A 15659-nucleotide genomic window follows, 5' to 3' on the forward strand; every position below is an offset into this window, starting at 1 on the left:
AACAATGATATAAAACTTTGATAAAAATACACTTTTAAGTACTAAACAGTTACTATTATGGTTTTGTTGATAAATTATGCATTTAATAAATTAGATTTGTATTTTGTTGTGTTGTTTGATAGTATGTATGATAATTTATAAATACTATGCTTTCATGATGGTATCGTTATCAATACTGGCAATGTTATCACTTATAATGGAGGAATCTATGAGTTCTTAACTATTACATTAGATATATCTCTTAAGGAGTTATCTAGAATATTATATGATCGACCTAGCTAGAATATGTTTGAAATACAAGTTGAAATTACTTAGAGGATGTTACAAACCAGGATTAGTCAAGCTTGTTATGTCGGTGTACCAATCTATAGTAATGGAAGTGTGAATTCAATGTTTGGGTTTGCAAAGATTAATGATATTAATATGCTAGAGCTATTGTCAAAGAAGAGAGAAAAGTAATTGAAGTTGTTTTTTAGATTTATTTCATCGATATGTGATTGGCAGTTGCACTAAGTTATATATTATATCAAATAGACATGCGGTGATTAAGAATTCCATGGCATGGATTTTTTCCGAGCCTATGTTCTATTTTTCATCTTCTTTTTCATAATATCTCTTTCACCTAGATTTGTCTTGTGCATTCATGACTTTAAATAACATTACCTAGTTTATCAAGTGTTGATATTACGAAACCAAACTATAATTATTGTTAGAAATATTAATCAAAAGATTGGGCATCAAATTTAACAAAAAACAAATCGAGAGGCCATTTTGCTATTTTTAAGAGGGTAAGGCAGGAAAAATGATGAGATGAGAGAGAAAAATTAAGAGAAGAGAGCAAAGAAAGAATGGGTCATCAAAGATGCATCAGAGACTTTGTGTGCATGTTGTACAAGATCTAGCCACATCTCCATTTCACTCCCTGGTTTGGCAAAAAAAAAAAAAAAAGGTTGGACATTTGTCTCTATTTCAAATTTGGTTCATAAAGATTCAATTGTTTCAAATCAATAAAATTGCATTTTATTTTGTTAAGTCGAGCATTCACCAAGCCTATAATATTTTCTTAACACTGAGAGAACCTAATGTCGCATGTCTCCTATGCAACAATTGGCTTTGGTGATCTTTCATTTCTCGTTTGCTTGATTAGTTCGGAGTCGCCACCTAGTATTTCATTGAGGGCTACTAGGAAACTCAGATGTACTGGTCTTATCGGAGATTTGTGGGTAAGGGACTGGTTGTGCTTAGGGAAGGTTTTAGCACCCCTAACGCACCCTACCTTAGGTAAACTGCTTCGTGGTTTTGACGTGTTAAAGAAGTTTTAAAAATTTTATCTTTTCATCAGATATCAGAAATACAAATTAGGTATAAGTTAATAATTCTTGACCATGAGCAAATCAAAATTTAAGTTCTTCTTTACCTTTGCAATTTTATCATAAATAAAAACATCCATAAAAAAAAAAAAAAAAAAAAACATACAAACATACAAATACTCACTATATTTTTTTTTCTTTTTTTTTTTACATCCATACTAAAAAATAATAAAAATTCAATGCTAAACAAAAACAATTACATCAAACAATTTAAAATTACAAAACAACCCTTAAAAAATATCCATAACAATGTTAGGAAGCCTTCTACAACCGCTGGAATAGTGCTGGAATAGTGGCAGCATGTTGTTCCACGCGCCATCGCCGATGAAGGTGGCACAACCGGTGGATTGGGAACGTCTTCCTCTTCTCTATCTCCCTACGTCGGCGGCGAGGGTCACCACCACCTGTAACAAGGGGAAAAAACGCACAAACAGTCAATTTTATTTTTGTTCTTTTTTCTTTTCTTTTCTTCCTCTTTAGATATGTTCTTTGATGTCTTCTTTCTTTTGGTTTGTTGTTCTTTCTATCTTCTTCAAGTGGCCAGTCACGGTGGAGAAAACAGGGTTGGCTTCGGACCGATGTTTTGGTCATTGCTGTTGAGTAGGCGGGAGTTGTTCGGTCAGCAAGTTCGGTTGGAAGTGGAACTGGGTTCATCAACGCTGTTGTGTGTGGGCTGCTGCTGAAGGAAGAAGGCGGACCGATCTGGGATCTATGGACGGTGGGGACAGCTCTATGGTGCTCTACTGGCCGGTTGAAGGAGATGAAGCAGAGAGAGGGGTTGATGTTGAGTAGGGAGTGGCGTCCGCCTCTTGGTTGGGAGATGCTGATATGGCTGAGGGGTAAGGAGAAAGGGATAGCTGAAAATGGCAGGGACGGTGTCTCTGGGTTTTTTTTTGTAAAGAAAGAGGCGACCAGTGTGGAGAAAAAAAAATCAAAAGGCAAAGTGTTGGGGCGGGGGGGCGGCTTGTCTTGGCTTAGGGAGAAAAATTTAGGTTTAGGGGTTTTTTTGTGTTATTTTATTTATGTTTCAAAATTGGCCCCTTTTTTGTGTGAGTTGTGAACTCATATTTCTAGGTAAAATGTTGTTTAGGGCTCAAAATTGATTCCCTCAACTTTTTTTTTTTTTAAATTTGATTTTTGTAAATTTTTTTATATTTTTGAAAACGAGCAATATCAACGTCAACTCAATAAGGAAAATCAGTGATTTTAAAAATGATACGTGAAAAGTCGAACACATTCTAAAAACCTTTAAAAATTTAAATTTTTTTTAGACGACGTTGAAAATGCTAAAAATGCAAATATATTAAAAATATATTTTTGGATTTTCGTTGTTTTTAGCTAATTTTAGCTTTTTAAAAATTTTATCAAGAAGGTGGGTCAAAAATTGGATAACAGCACCTAAAATCAAGCAAAAAACACAAATCATCAAGTCCTATCCAGCATCAACAATATGTGAAAGGATCAATATGTGAAAAAAAGAATTTGGCAAAAGGAAAATAAAAAAGAAGAACATTTGTTTCAATTTTAAGAGAGCAGTTGAATATTTTTGTGCTGAGCATGCCGATAATGTTTTTTTTTATTTTTTAAAAATTTTTTGATATCAGCAAAAAACGAAAAAATTTTAAAAAAAAGAAGAACATTTGAAAAGCAGGTTTCAATTTTAAATTCAATCCCTAAAACTTTAATTTTTTTTTTAAATAAAAATTTTATTTTGCCAAATCAAGAATTAATAGAACTTCATATGTTTTTCTTAACATCGAAAAAACCCAACATCAAGCTAACAAAAACAAATTATCAAACTCAATTCCAAATTAGCTCAATGTGAGAAAATCATATTAAAATAAAAAGGTTAAGTACCTAAAAAAATTTAAAACATAGAAAAAATAAAATAGAAAACATTATGGGTAACCATTGTGTCAATACTTGATTGTGTTTTTATCCTATGTTTCATTTTCATCCTTTTTTCCCCTAATATCTCTTATACCTCACATTATCTTGTGCACTCATAATTTCAAATTCATTTTCTATTACGTCTTGGTTATTTTTTTTTATTCCACTAAAGAGAGATATTCTTAAAACACTTTAAAAGTTTTTTATAATACTAGTTTGCGAGCTCACGCTATGCTATAAGTTAGAGTAAGATTTTGTTTTTAACATTAAAAAATATTTAGGTCATAAGAAACTATTTGATATTGTTATTAAAATTGATTTAGCGTGTCAATCTTGAAATCTCTCAACTTGATGCATTGCCTAGGCCAGGTTTAAAATTAATCTATGTGGAAAGTGTCTCGACATAATCCAATCAACTTGGCAAATCCAAAAGCAACCCGAATGACAGGTAAAAAAGCATGGTTGTCTAAAAAAAAATAATAAAGAAGATATGTTTTTTTATATTGAAAACGGTGATATAAAAGGTGTTTTTTTGGGAAAAAAAAAAATTAGCTTTTAAAGATATTTTGGACATTTCATTGATTTTTAAATGTTTATACTATAGTTTATTTTCTATTACATCTTGGTTCTTTTTTTTTTTTTTATTCCACTAAAGAGAGATATTCTTAAAACACTTTAATTTTTTTATATAATACTAGTTTGCTAGCTCATGTTATGCTACAAGTTAGCGTAAGATTTTTTTTAACATGAAAAAAATATTTTGGTTAAAGGAAACTATTTGATACTATTATTAAAATTGACCTAGCAAGTTAACCTTAAATCCCTCAATTTGATGCATTGCCTAGCTCAGGTTTAGAATGAATCTGCGTGGAAGTTGCCTCAACACAATCTTATTAACTTGGCGGATCCAAAAGAAACCCGGATGATAGGTAAGAAAACATGGTTGGCTTTTAAAAAAATTAAAGATGTTATTTTTTTTCTTTTCTTTTAATAGAAACGATGTTTTTTTCCTAAAAGAAAAAAAACCTTGATTGTTGAAGACATTTTAAACATTTCATTGATTTTTAAATGTTTATATTGTAATTCATTTTCTATTACATCTTGATTCATTTTTTTATTCCACTAAATAGAGATATTCTTAAAACACTTTAAAAGTTTTCTATAATACTAGTTTGCTAGCTCACGCTATGCTACAACTTAGAGTAAGATTTTTTTAACATAAAAAAATATTCAGATTATAGAAAATTATTTGACATTGTTATTAAACTTGACCTAGCGAGTTAACCTTAAAATCTTTCAACTTGATGCAATGTCTAGCTCGGGTTTAAAATTAACATGCGTGGAAGTTGCCTTAATATGATCCAATTAACTTGACGGATCTAAAAGCAACCCGGATGGCAGGTAAAAAAGTGTGGTTGGCTTTAAAACAATTCAAGATGATTTTTTTTTTTTTTAATATTGAGACAGTGATATAAAGGATCAACTCGAGCTTCACAACTTAACATGTTTAACTTGCAACTCGAATCAAAGACGTTGTTGAATTTAACAACTTTGTTTTGTAAAATTATTTTTTACTTAATGATATTATAACAAAAATAGATATAAGGATTTTTTTATTATTATTATGATAACCTCATAGAAAACAAACTGAAATAAAATATGAAGGTCAATTCAAAACTAACAAAATATTAAAGGATGAAATTGAAACAAAAAAAATAAAAAAGGAATTCAATAGAAAGGAAAAAAAAAAGAGAAAATAATGGAATTTAAAAGAAAAGAAAAGAAAATGGAAAAAGGGTTTAACCCAGCAAGTTAACCTTGGAACCTTCAGACCTAATTCCTTATCTAGTCCGAGTTTAAAATTAACTCATATGAAAGTTGTCCCGATGTGACTCAATCGACTTGTTAGGCCTAAAAGCAACCTGAAGAACCAGTAAAAACATGGTTTTTTTTTTTTTTAATAAAAAAAAAAAATCATGATGACATCTTTTTTTTTTGAATATTGAGATGATGACATATTGGAATAGACCAGAGTTTCGTGATTTAACCAGTGTTCCTGATCATGGGCTCCATTGGGTTTAATAACTTTCTTTCAACTATTTTTTACTTAAAAAAATAATAATAAAAATAGATGCTAACAAGATTAAGTATAAATTAAATGCTAAAATGTTTATTTGAGATTACGATAATTTCATAGAAAGCAAATCGAAAATAAATTATTAAAATTATTGAAGGATGAAATTAAAATTAAAAAAAAAAGACAAAAAAAAGATTGAAAGAAAAATAATAAAAGGTAGAATTAAAAAAAAAAAAAAACCTCATTCTTACATGACTTTAAATTTTTTCATTAATATCATAATGTTACTCGGTCATTTTCTTCTTTTTCTTCTTTTTCTTTTTTCCTTTCATTTTTTTTTTTTAAAGCTTGTCGTTTCATAAATTTAAGTTGTTGAAAAAATAATTCGTTACCTAAAAAAAATAAGATCATTGAGCTCAATTATTTTGGTTTTTTTTATTATCAAAAAGTATTTTTCAACCACCCTTAATGCAATGGGATTATCAATATATCATTATCAAAAGTTTTGCTTTGTTTCTCTTTTGACTTTAATTTATAAAAGGTGTATGGGTAGTTTTCTTTTAATTCATAAGTGTATAAATTGCAGGCGCAGGTGGCTGGGGCTCTGTGAGGAGTGGAGTTAGAACTTTGAAGGGCAGTGAGCCTTTTTGTAAAGGTCGATTTTCCTCTGGGCTTTATGCCCTCAGTGAAACTGGACATATGCCATGTTTTTTGGGCCGAATAAAATCTGTGTGTTATAGGTCTTTTGTCTCAGGCAGAAATCAAAGCAGCAGAAGTAACCAGGCACACCGATTTTCAAAGGTAAAGCTCTCAGATTTCGCATTTCATAGTCTTAGTTTCCCAGTTTCAGAATTTTATAGGTTTCAGTATTAAATTCGTGTATATTTTTTCTTTGATTTTATAGATATTTCTTTTTTCTTATCCATTTAGATCCGTTGTTTTAGTTTTGCAGTAGTTTCTTTTCTGTTATTGAATGGGCTAGTCAAGCTGCATGATTTGGTTCCCTTTTGCTGTTATATGGCTTTATCTGTTTGTATCTTTCAATGTCTACTTGTCAGTTGTGTATCTCCAGATTGGTGGGGGTGAAGATTTTATGATCAAATTCTCTAATTTATCAACAGACCCCTTGTTCGTGCTGTGAGTTGTGACCGAGGAGTCGGGAATTAGCAGGCATTAACATTGGGGCTCCTGTATTTTTTATCAGAGCCAAAAAGCCCTTGATTTGTTTGTTACTAAGAGACTAAAGTCAGGTGCCTATCAAATTTCTTTGTTAACTTGGTTTATTACTTATGAGCATGTATCAAAATGTTAATTTGATTAGTTAACTAGGATCAGCTCATTTATTTAACAAAGAAAAGTATTAATTAATTTGATATTCATGGCTTTGTGTGTTTTTAAAAGTAAACATTATCAGTTTTTGGAAAATAAGACAAGATGGAAAGATACATAGAAGCCATTATTTTTCAGTTTTTGTTTTCGGGTAAATGTCTGAATCCGAGCCTGTCTTGTTCTCCAATACTCTTTCCTTTTGCTTGGTCCGATTCTTATATATTTTTTATGAGGTATGGATTTTTGATGAGGTATTTTCTAAGAGGAATTGAACTCTCTTTTTACTTGCCGCTCAACAGTCTTTGATTCTCTGTCTCGTTGAGGGAAGTAGAGATGGCAGGAGTGATAATGAAGTTTTTCGTCACCTCAATGCTTATGTGGATGGCTCCTGTCGCAATCCTATATGCTTTTAACCATGACTTGATACCCGGTAAGATTGGTTTCTTTATTCGTGATTTTCTTCTTCAAGGTAATTTGTGTATTTAGCCTGAATCATGCCTATGCCAATTGTGTTATTTGTCAAACAAATGCTTCTGTATCTGTCTTTTAGAATTTTTGAAACTTGTAGGTGTTTGATCCAGTTCTCATACCTCTTAACAATCTTTAGTTTTCACTTGTAAGTTGTCGGAAAGAAATTATGGATTCTGATGTTAACTTGTTATTTGGCTTGTTTCTAGTATTCATGAGCTCCTGTTTTAATTCTGCTATATTTTTATCAGTCAATATGTTCCACCTTAACATGTTACAGCAAATGCATCGAATGCTTCTTCTTCTTAACCTGTTACCAAGTGGAGAAAAAAGCATTATCGGGAACTTTTTTATGCTTATGTGAGAGTTTTGTTCAAGTGCTTTGGCTGTTTCAGCCAGTAGTATGAATTTTGTCAAATTCTCGTTTCTGTTCTGCTGGTAGGTTTTGAGAAAAGAGAACCTGCAAGTTTAGTGATATTAGGAACATGCACTTCTCTCCTCATAAGTGGCTGTTACTTTGTTCTTAAATTAAATTTGATTGAAATCTTGGAACAGGTATAACCAAATTGTCTCCCCATTCCTTGACACTGTTGAGCGGCTTTGTTGCTGTCATTTCCGTCAATATAGTCATCGTATTCTACATTTATATGGCAATAAAGGAACCCTCAGATAAACACGAGCCAGATCCAGCATTTCTTGCTGAGGCCGAAGCTAGTGTAAGCCAGTCTGCAGGTAAAGTTGGGGATTCCTCCCAGTCGGTAAAGAAAGAAGAGTAGGTCGGATAAGGCACTTGGAGGGGGGAGGGCGTTGAATTGAATTTGAAGCTGCGCTTGCAACTTTTCGTCGTTTGTTATAGATGCCTGAGTTTTGATGCCACGGTCAGAATTTTCTTATAACATGACGTTAATTCTTAGTGTTTGATATTGTAGTTCTTTTTGCGGTTGTGGTTTTGAGAAAAACAAATTTAAAAAAAGTTATAAATTATAGTTTTTGTTGAACCCAAGTTTTTATCACAAGTCCACGGCAGGCCACAGGGAGCTGAATGTACTTAACCTTTCGCCTTTTCATATTGATCTTATTTTTGCATGGCATATTAATTGGATGTAAGATATTAGCAATTATTAACTGTTAGTGGAGATATAATTAATAATTAACTATGCGAGGATTAATAGCTCTATTGGCATTTACTATGATGTTTTGAATAATGCCTGGTTATGGCACAATCCTGACTATAGCAGGGATACTAGTTCTCAGGCATCGTGCCTCTAAGTTCTTGCACAACTTTCAAGAAGAGAGAACTGGAATAATTTCGTTCGCCTAAATACATTCCATACGTTGCAAAATATGATATCTGTATTTTTTCTGATCACAGCTAAAAACACCAAAAAACTGAAGATTTACGTTTGCTAAAGGGCCTGCTCCTTTGGTGGGTCAGGATTTAGTCCATCAAAGATGCTGGCAGCACAAACAACGCAGAAAACTTCCGGGCACCCCTGACGAGAGATCAGAAAACTGCTGGAAAACAATTTGAACAAGCACAAAGAGAGCTTCTATGACCATGATTAAGCTACTTCAATTCAAACAAGCTCAAACATTTAATCACTTGCTATTCCACAACACTGCCACTAAATATTATGAGCAAATCCTCCTGTAAAATAAACAGTGAGCCAGTTCCGTTTTTTGAGAAAGATACTCCTTACTAGTACTTTTATTTTTACTTGCAGCAACTGAAGAGCGTATACATAATGGTCATAAACAATTTAATGTCATTGATTTCCAACCAATCCCGTCCAGAAACAAAAAGATCTCAATCTGTTACATTGAAACAAAGCTTAGCCTCATCCCAAGGACCATTGATCTCAAACTTGTATTCCTGAATTCTTATGAGCCAATAAGGACAGATAATGCTTATAAACAACAATAAACCAAACAGTAGCATGAAAAGTAGGTGGTGCAGTGTATAAACCAAAGCCAGGGTCACAACCATCAACCCAAAGGAAAACAGAAGGTGCAAGTGGAAGGAGAATTTCTTGATACAGTAAGTGACAAATGGAGCAAAAAGGAAGACTTGCAAGGAAAATAGCATGATGGCAAATACATGCAGCCTTGATGGAAGGCGAGATGCAATAAAAACTGAAGCAACTACAGAAGCATTTAAAGAGACACAGCTGGTTAAGCTTGGATTTTTTAGGGCCACAGGAGCTTTAATGGTCGATCCTGAATAGTCATGCAGGAAAAGATGAAGAACAACAAGCGAAACAGTTACTGCCCAAATGGAGTCTGAGCTTATGGATCTTGTGAGAGTGTGATAAATAGGAGCCAACATATATAACCCAGTTGTGAAAAAGGATATATTGAGGATATAATGGAAGAGAAGATTCAAGGAACGCATTTCTTTGGTTAAAAGCAGAACTAAAAAACCTGATCCGAAAAGGCTAGCATCAAGGAGCAAGAGCGAATTTTCATCAAGGGTTGATTGGAGGGTGTGAGTCCACACCAAGCCGACAAGAGCAACAATGCACAGATACTGAGAGATAGAAACTGAGTCCTGCATCACCTTTAGCATGTCCCGCTTAACAACATTAGCATTCATGACCATATCTTCAAGAAAAGACTCATCAGTGTGATTGTCATCAAACTCAGGCTGCATTCCTCCATAAGCAACTTTCCTCCACCTGGGATGAAGCGGACTCTCGCTGATGATGCTATCCATTGCGAACCAACAACTCTATTGCTATTCCAACCCCTTGCTTTCAAAACAACAGCAAAAACAAAACCCTTGTTCATCTAGAATGAAGAAGGACAGCAACAGTCTTCCAATCTGTCACATGATGATTTCTAAAAGCAAAATACCCCATTGCGGACTGTCTGGATGCTTTTAGGTTCAGCCAGTGATTTCAAACACCTACAGATCACAATCATTACATATCAATGAAAAGAAAGATAAACTAACAAGGACAAGCTACATATAAAAGGCTGCACTTGCAAACGGATACATAAGAAATGTGACGCTAGTGAAAAAAAACAATTCCCATTGCTACTCCTGACCACGAGACCACAGATGAGTTTATCACATTAACAATGCTTCAAACAGCTTAACATACAAATTATGAGAAATTCAATCCATATGTAAATACAAACTTATATGCTACCTTACTTTGTTTCACATTTCTTGTGAAATATAGACCAGATGCAAGAAGAAGATAGCTTATCGCTAACTAAATTCATGCTTTCGACAGCTTAATCTATTTTTTTTTTTTTCTTGTTTTCGGAATATCTCCCTCTCTTTTTTCAAGTCCATCTAGATTATCATTTTTTGTTTTAAAAACATCAATTCTTAAAATTCAGTTGCTGAAGAAAAAAACCATGATCACTATTTCCCTTCAGTGCAAAACTGCATTACAATTTCCAATAAAAGAAAATTTACAAATATTGTTAGAAAATGGTTAGAAAATACTGTTAACAGAGAATAGTTTAGAGAACGTGAACAACACGAAAGCATCTAGAAACGAGATAAAACGTTGATTGTTATTTTGCAATGATCTGCATAGAAAAAATAGTTCATGCCAGGTGAAACCAGATTTCCACATCAAGAACTGCTTGGGAAAGTGAAATAAAACAAGACGAAGTCTTCACAATGAAAGAGCAATGATAATTGAGACCCATTTTGTGAATGTCGATTAGAGAGATATTTTATTTTACCTGTGAGAAAGAAATCTCGATTTGGGTCCTCTTCTCCGTTGCTTGATTTTCTTCTCGGAGTGAAAAACAGATATGATTTGATTGCCTGAAGAAAACGCGTTTCTTTACTACAAACTATAAAAATAACCGCGCGGTAGAGAAACGTTTTTATTAGACAAGTTGCAAATAGGTTAACCTCGCTGATCTCTGTACTACTTTGATTTTGTTAATTTAACCCCTCATCGATGTGAATTATTAATTTGACCCCAGTAATTCATATTTTTTGTTGAATTGGACCACCCTTTCTTCCGCTTTTATCCAATTTAAATCTTTAATTTTTACTAAAACTGCCCACGTGTCATTTTAATATGAGGTCCAATCTTAATAACCCAAGTAAGGCACCGATAGTTATCTTTGAACAAAATTCTAACAATACTTAAATATAAGACCTTAAAAAGATTCTACGTAAAAAATATGGAAAATATTATAGTGCTTTATTGTTTTATATTAATAGTCAGCACCTCAATTTTTTTATTAATTTTTAAACTTTGTTTTCTTCGACCCTTTTACTACCTAATTTGATTAAATTAGGCTCTTTCTTCTCTCTTTTTTTTCAATTTTACCCCTCCTTTTTTATTTTTTCCCCTTTTTTATTTTAATTTCATTATTTTTTTCAATTTCTTCCATAAACTTTTTATAACAGTAGTTTGAAGTTTCCCTAAATTAACTAAATGTCGACTAAATTATTAAAACAACTCATAAACAATTTAATTTTCAAACCCAAACTAGATAAGAAATTAAGTCTACAGGTTTGTTTTCATTTTAAATTTATCTTCTTTTTTTTTAAATCTCGTTCTTAATTTTTTTTTTTTTATTGTTTGGCTTGATTATTTTTGAACTGATCCAAGTTAATGAGGTCACGTCAAGACAACTTTTATATAGTTTAATTTAAAATCAAAACTAGGTAAGGAGTCAAATTAAAAGGTTTTAAGGTTACCTATTAGGCCGAATAACAATGTCAAATAATTATCTATAATTTAGATTTTTTTTTTCCACATTAAAAAAAAAAAAAAAAAAAACTTGATTCAACCTGCAATGTAGTGCGAGCTTGTAAACTAGTTACATCTAATTAAACTTATTTATAAAATTCAACAAATCCATTTATGCCTACAAAATCTTAAAATATATAGATATCTAATGTTAATTAATACAAAGAAATATTTTACTAAGCTGAATAATAGATTGAAAGAAGGAAATATTTTTGAAATCTATTAAAGAATTGTTGGTATTATTTGAAAAAAGTCTGGAAAACTTTGGTGTAGACCAATTATTTAAAAAGGAAAGTAAATAAAAAGTTACAAAATTATTGTTTTTGTATTTGACCGATTAAATGAAATGTAAATAAAATAAAATAAATATTTTCAAATGATAAATAACACCAAACATAATGATATATGGATAGAAATGAAATATGTTGTCCACACTGCGTCGCTGATCAAATAATTTTTTCATGAATCAACATGTTTTCAGCATCAAGAAATTCTCTTTAGAATTTTGAAAGGATTTCAGTCAGACCTGGAGACTTGTATTGAGAAAAAAAAAATCAAAGTTCTGGTATTTATTGGTTTTTTTCAGTAAAAGTTAAAATCTTGACACTACAAAGACAAATTATAAGCAACTTCTAGCTATTTAAAGGTAAAAAAAAAAAAAAAAGCCAAAGATAATCTAACCTTATAAAGAAAGTGATGAAAAAAAGAAACAAATAGAAGATTCTTGGTGTTGTTGATGCTTCGTAAAATCCTCCCAAATCGCTTCACAAAAAATGAGTTATTCTTCTTAACTATCTCCCATATTAATTAAGAATAATTCCATGGTTAAAGAGTGCAATTATAGTCACCATATATATATATATATATATATATATATATATATATATATATAGCAATTACAATCAACTTTGACATAATAGTCTTTTAAAGAGTATTAATGCTATGAAAAAAATCACATCTTTGGCAATTATAACTAAAAGTGAGATTAATTAGTAACAACTAGATAAATGATCCACTCTACATTGTGGGTTATATTATTTTTTTAAAACTAAAAAAATCCCAAAATGATATATTTTTTAAAAAATATTAAGGTTATGACATACTGAATTAACTCGATTGTTTTTACTTAACCTATCGAACCTATACTTGAATCATGAATTTTAGCATTATTTTTTAAAATTATTTTTCATATAATTATATAATACGTGATTTATGTGATGGATTGAACTTTCTTTGATTAATTTGTTATTTATGAAATTATTTTTTTATTTAATCACATGACAAAAATAGTCATTTGCAAAATTAATCACTAACTAAATATTGTTGTGTTTGTTTTAAACAATAATAAACCCACAAATATCAAACAAAAAAAATATTATATAGCCCAATTCAAAACAAATAAAATGCTAGAGAATGAAATAAAAAATAAAATAAATAAATAAACACCTATTTTCCTGGATAGGTAGCCACCCCTCTTGTGTATAAAACCTATTTTACCCGGTTTTTAAGCCAAAAAAACATTTAAGAAACACCCTAGGTACCTTAAAAAAACCAATTTTTGGTAACAAAAAATAAATAAAGGTAGAAAAACCAAATGAAATAACAAATAAAAATGAAAAACCTTGGGCATGTTAATTTTTTTTTCACCTTTTTTTAGCCTCGTCTCATTTAAAAAAAATAACAGGTGATGCGTCATCTATTGTCATAGCTTTTAACTACTAGAGGTGGATATAAAAACAAAAAGACCTAATCATAATAAAATTTAAACCTGATCTACTTTTTTGAACAAGATAAATGAAAAAAAGGACCTAAATGCAACCCCTAAAAAAATAGAACTCATTGACACCAAAAATGGCGAGTTTCATTATAAAAAAATAGGTATTTTTCAATTTTCTCTCTCATTCGTTGTAATGCAACAACTTTAACAAGGAATTGTATCATAACCCGTAACGGATTGTTAAAGCTATTTTAGTTTTTTGTAAAAAAAATTTAACTTTAACAAGGATGTCTAAATAGGTCATTAAAAAAAAATCTAAGAGTTGTCGTGAAAATATCATGAATAGAAACTCATGGCATTATAGATTGAAATAATATAATGATATCTTTTCTCTTTAAAACAAAAACCAAATGAACTGACTTTTTAAAGGCAAAAAAGTATTTTTCATATTATATATTTGTCATTATAAAATTGATTGAGGTTATAAAAGTCCGTTCATTTTATTTCTACATAGCAAAATGACATAATTATCTTTAAAAAAAACAATTAACAAGTTGTAGGGGCTTTAACATCATTTTTTTATATAAAAAAAAAAGTAAATCGACCTTAATGCCCTTAAAGAAAAAAATTTGTAAAGCTAGCTTTCAAGGCTTTTCTATCATTTCCATTTGTTATATATATATATATTATATGAGTTTCTTTAGGGAAATTTAGTACTTTAATAAATATAGTATATTATTAAAAAAATTTGGTTGGCACACGCATCGGCATGTTGCTTTCGAGCAATGTGTGAGCTGTCGTATGGTCACTGAACATTGCCTTCCACGTGTGACATTCGATTCATCATGGCTTCCTTTGCATGTCTGAGTTGCGTGTGTGGTCAGAAGGGCTTTGATTTGGTACTAGTGACCTTTCCCTCCTTTTCTCTCTATACTCCTCGATTTCGATGTCTACCTTCTACTTTCTTAATCAGCCCTTCAATTTATTTTTCTTTTACATTTAATTTTGTTTCTTTGATTATTTTTTTTTTTATTTTGATGAAATTAATAATTTTTTCAATTTCATCTCCCTTCTACTTTCTTAATCAGCCCTTCAATTTATTTTTCTTTCACATTTGATTCATGTTCCTTTGATTATTATTTGTTTTGTTTTGATGAAATTAATATTTTTTTTCCAATTTCATCTCCCTTTTATTTTTTGCAATGGTCAAATTTAGTCCTTATTATTTTGGTTGCTATATTTTTTATATTTAGGATGATTTTTAAAATTGATTTTTTTTGTAATTTCATCCTCTTTCATTTTTTTCATATTGAATTTTAATTTCATTCGTATGATTGTTTTATTTTTTCTTAATCAAAATTTTTTAAATTAATTTTTTTATTTCATACTTCAATATTAAATTTATTGGGAACCGAGCTTTTAATTTATTGGTTCAGATTTCATGGGTTGTGATTCTTAGAGAGTTAATTCAAGGTTTAAAATATTCGCCCAAATTTTCTTGAGTTTTTTTTTTTCTTTTTTTTAAAACTTATTTTTTCCGGTTTTATCCCTCAACATTTATTCAATTGGAGATTGAGCTCCATTATTTTTGTTTGCTTGCTTTTTATAGGGTTTTTCATAATTTTGAGAATGACTCCAGTTATATCAGGTTTTTTTTTTTACTTTTTACTTTTTTTTTGTTTTAAAATATTCGCCCAAGTTTGCCTAAGTTTTTTTTTTTTTTTTTTTAAACTCATTTTTTTCCAGTTTTATCCTTAACATTTATTTAATTGGAGATTGAGCTCCATTATTTTTGTTTGTTTGCTTTTTATAGGATTTTTCATAATTTTGAGAATGACCCAAGTTATATCATGTTTTTTTTACTTTTTACTTTTTTTTTTTTGTTAATTTTAGCTTTTTTAAAATATTTTTTTTAAATTAAATTAAATTAATTGATTAATAATAAAAATAAGATGCTAGTTTCACAATAATTTATTGGGTTTGCCTTTTGAGTTGTTGCTTTGACATTGTATATTGCCTTTTTCAGTGTTGTCATGAAGTGTTTCATTGTGGTGTTAAAATCATTTTGATGGGGTTTT

At 30.5% G+C, this 15659-nt stretch overlaps 2 protein-coding genes across 5 annotated transcripts; one reads left to right on the top strand and one right to left on the bottom strand.

Moving 5' to 3' along the window:
- Positions 1–5935: 5935 nt before the first annotated feature.
- On the top strand, positions 5936–8132 carry LOC118039068 (uncharacterized). 4 transcript variants are annotated; one of them, XM_035045647.2, is made up of 4 exons: positions 5940–6138; positions 6396–6587; positions 6966–7096; positions 7690–8132. In XM_035045647.2, the coding sequence occupies exons 3-4, from the start codon at positions 7000–7002 to the stop codon at positions 7908–7910; spliced, it is 318 nt and encodes a 105-aa protein (XP_034901538.1). In that variant the 5' UTR covers positions 5940–6138; positions 6396–6587; positions 6966–6999; the 3' UTR covers positions 7911–8132. The 4 variants fall into 4 exon arrangements, with proteins under 4 accessions (XP_034901542.1, XP_034901538.1, XP_073266520.1 ...); XM_073410419.1 differs by having other exon boundaries at positions 6410–6587; XM_035045650.2 differs by having other exon boundaries at positions 6459–6587.
- A 586-nt stretch (positions 8133–8718) lies between these two features.
- Positions 8719–10957, bottom strand: LOC118039069 (phosphatidylinositol N-acetylglucosaminyltransferase subunit C). The gene is made up of 2 exons (XM_035045652.2): positions 10837–10957; positions 8719–10039 (listed from the first exon to the last, which is right to left on the bottom strand). Exon 2 carries the CDS (start codon positions 9845–9847, stop codon positions 8942–8944), a length of 906 nt encoding a protein of 301 aa, XP_034901543.1. The 5' UTR covers positions 9848–10039; positions 10837–10957; the 3' UTR covers positions 8719–8941.
- Between the last annotated feature and the right edge of the window lie 4702 nt (positions 10958–15659).

Source organism: Populus alba, chromosome 1, assembly GCF_005239225.2.
Source record: "Populus alba chromosome 1, ASM523922v2, whole genome shotgun sequence".
Lineage (NCBI taxonomy): Eukaryota > Viridiplantae > Streptophyta > Magnoliopsida > Malpighiales > Salicaceae > Populus > Populus alba.

Coding starts and splice junctions, on each gene's coding strand:
- LOC118039068 (XM_035045651.2), top strand. CDS start 7,000: ATGGCAGGAGTGATAATGAAGTTTTTCGTCACCTCAATGCTTATGTGG. Junction 7,097..7,689: donor TAACCATGACTTGATACCCG/GTAAGATTGGTT, acceptor ATCTTGGAACAG/GTATAACCAAATTGTCTCCC.
- LOC118039069 (XM_035045652.2), bottom strand. CDS start 9,847: ATGGATAGCATCATCAGCGAGAGTCCGCTTCATCCCAGGTGGAGGAAA.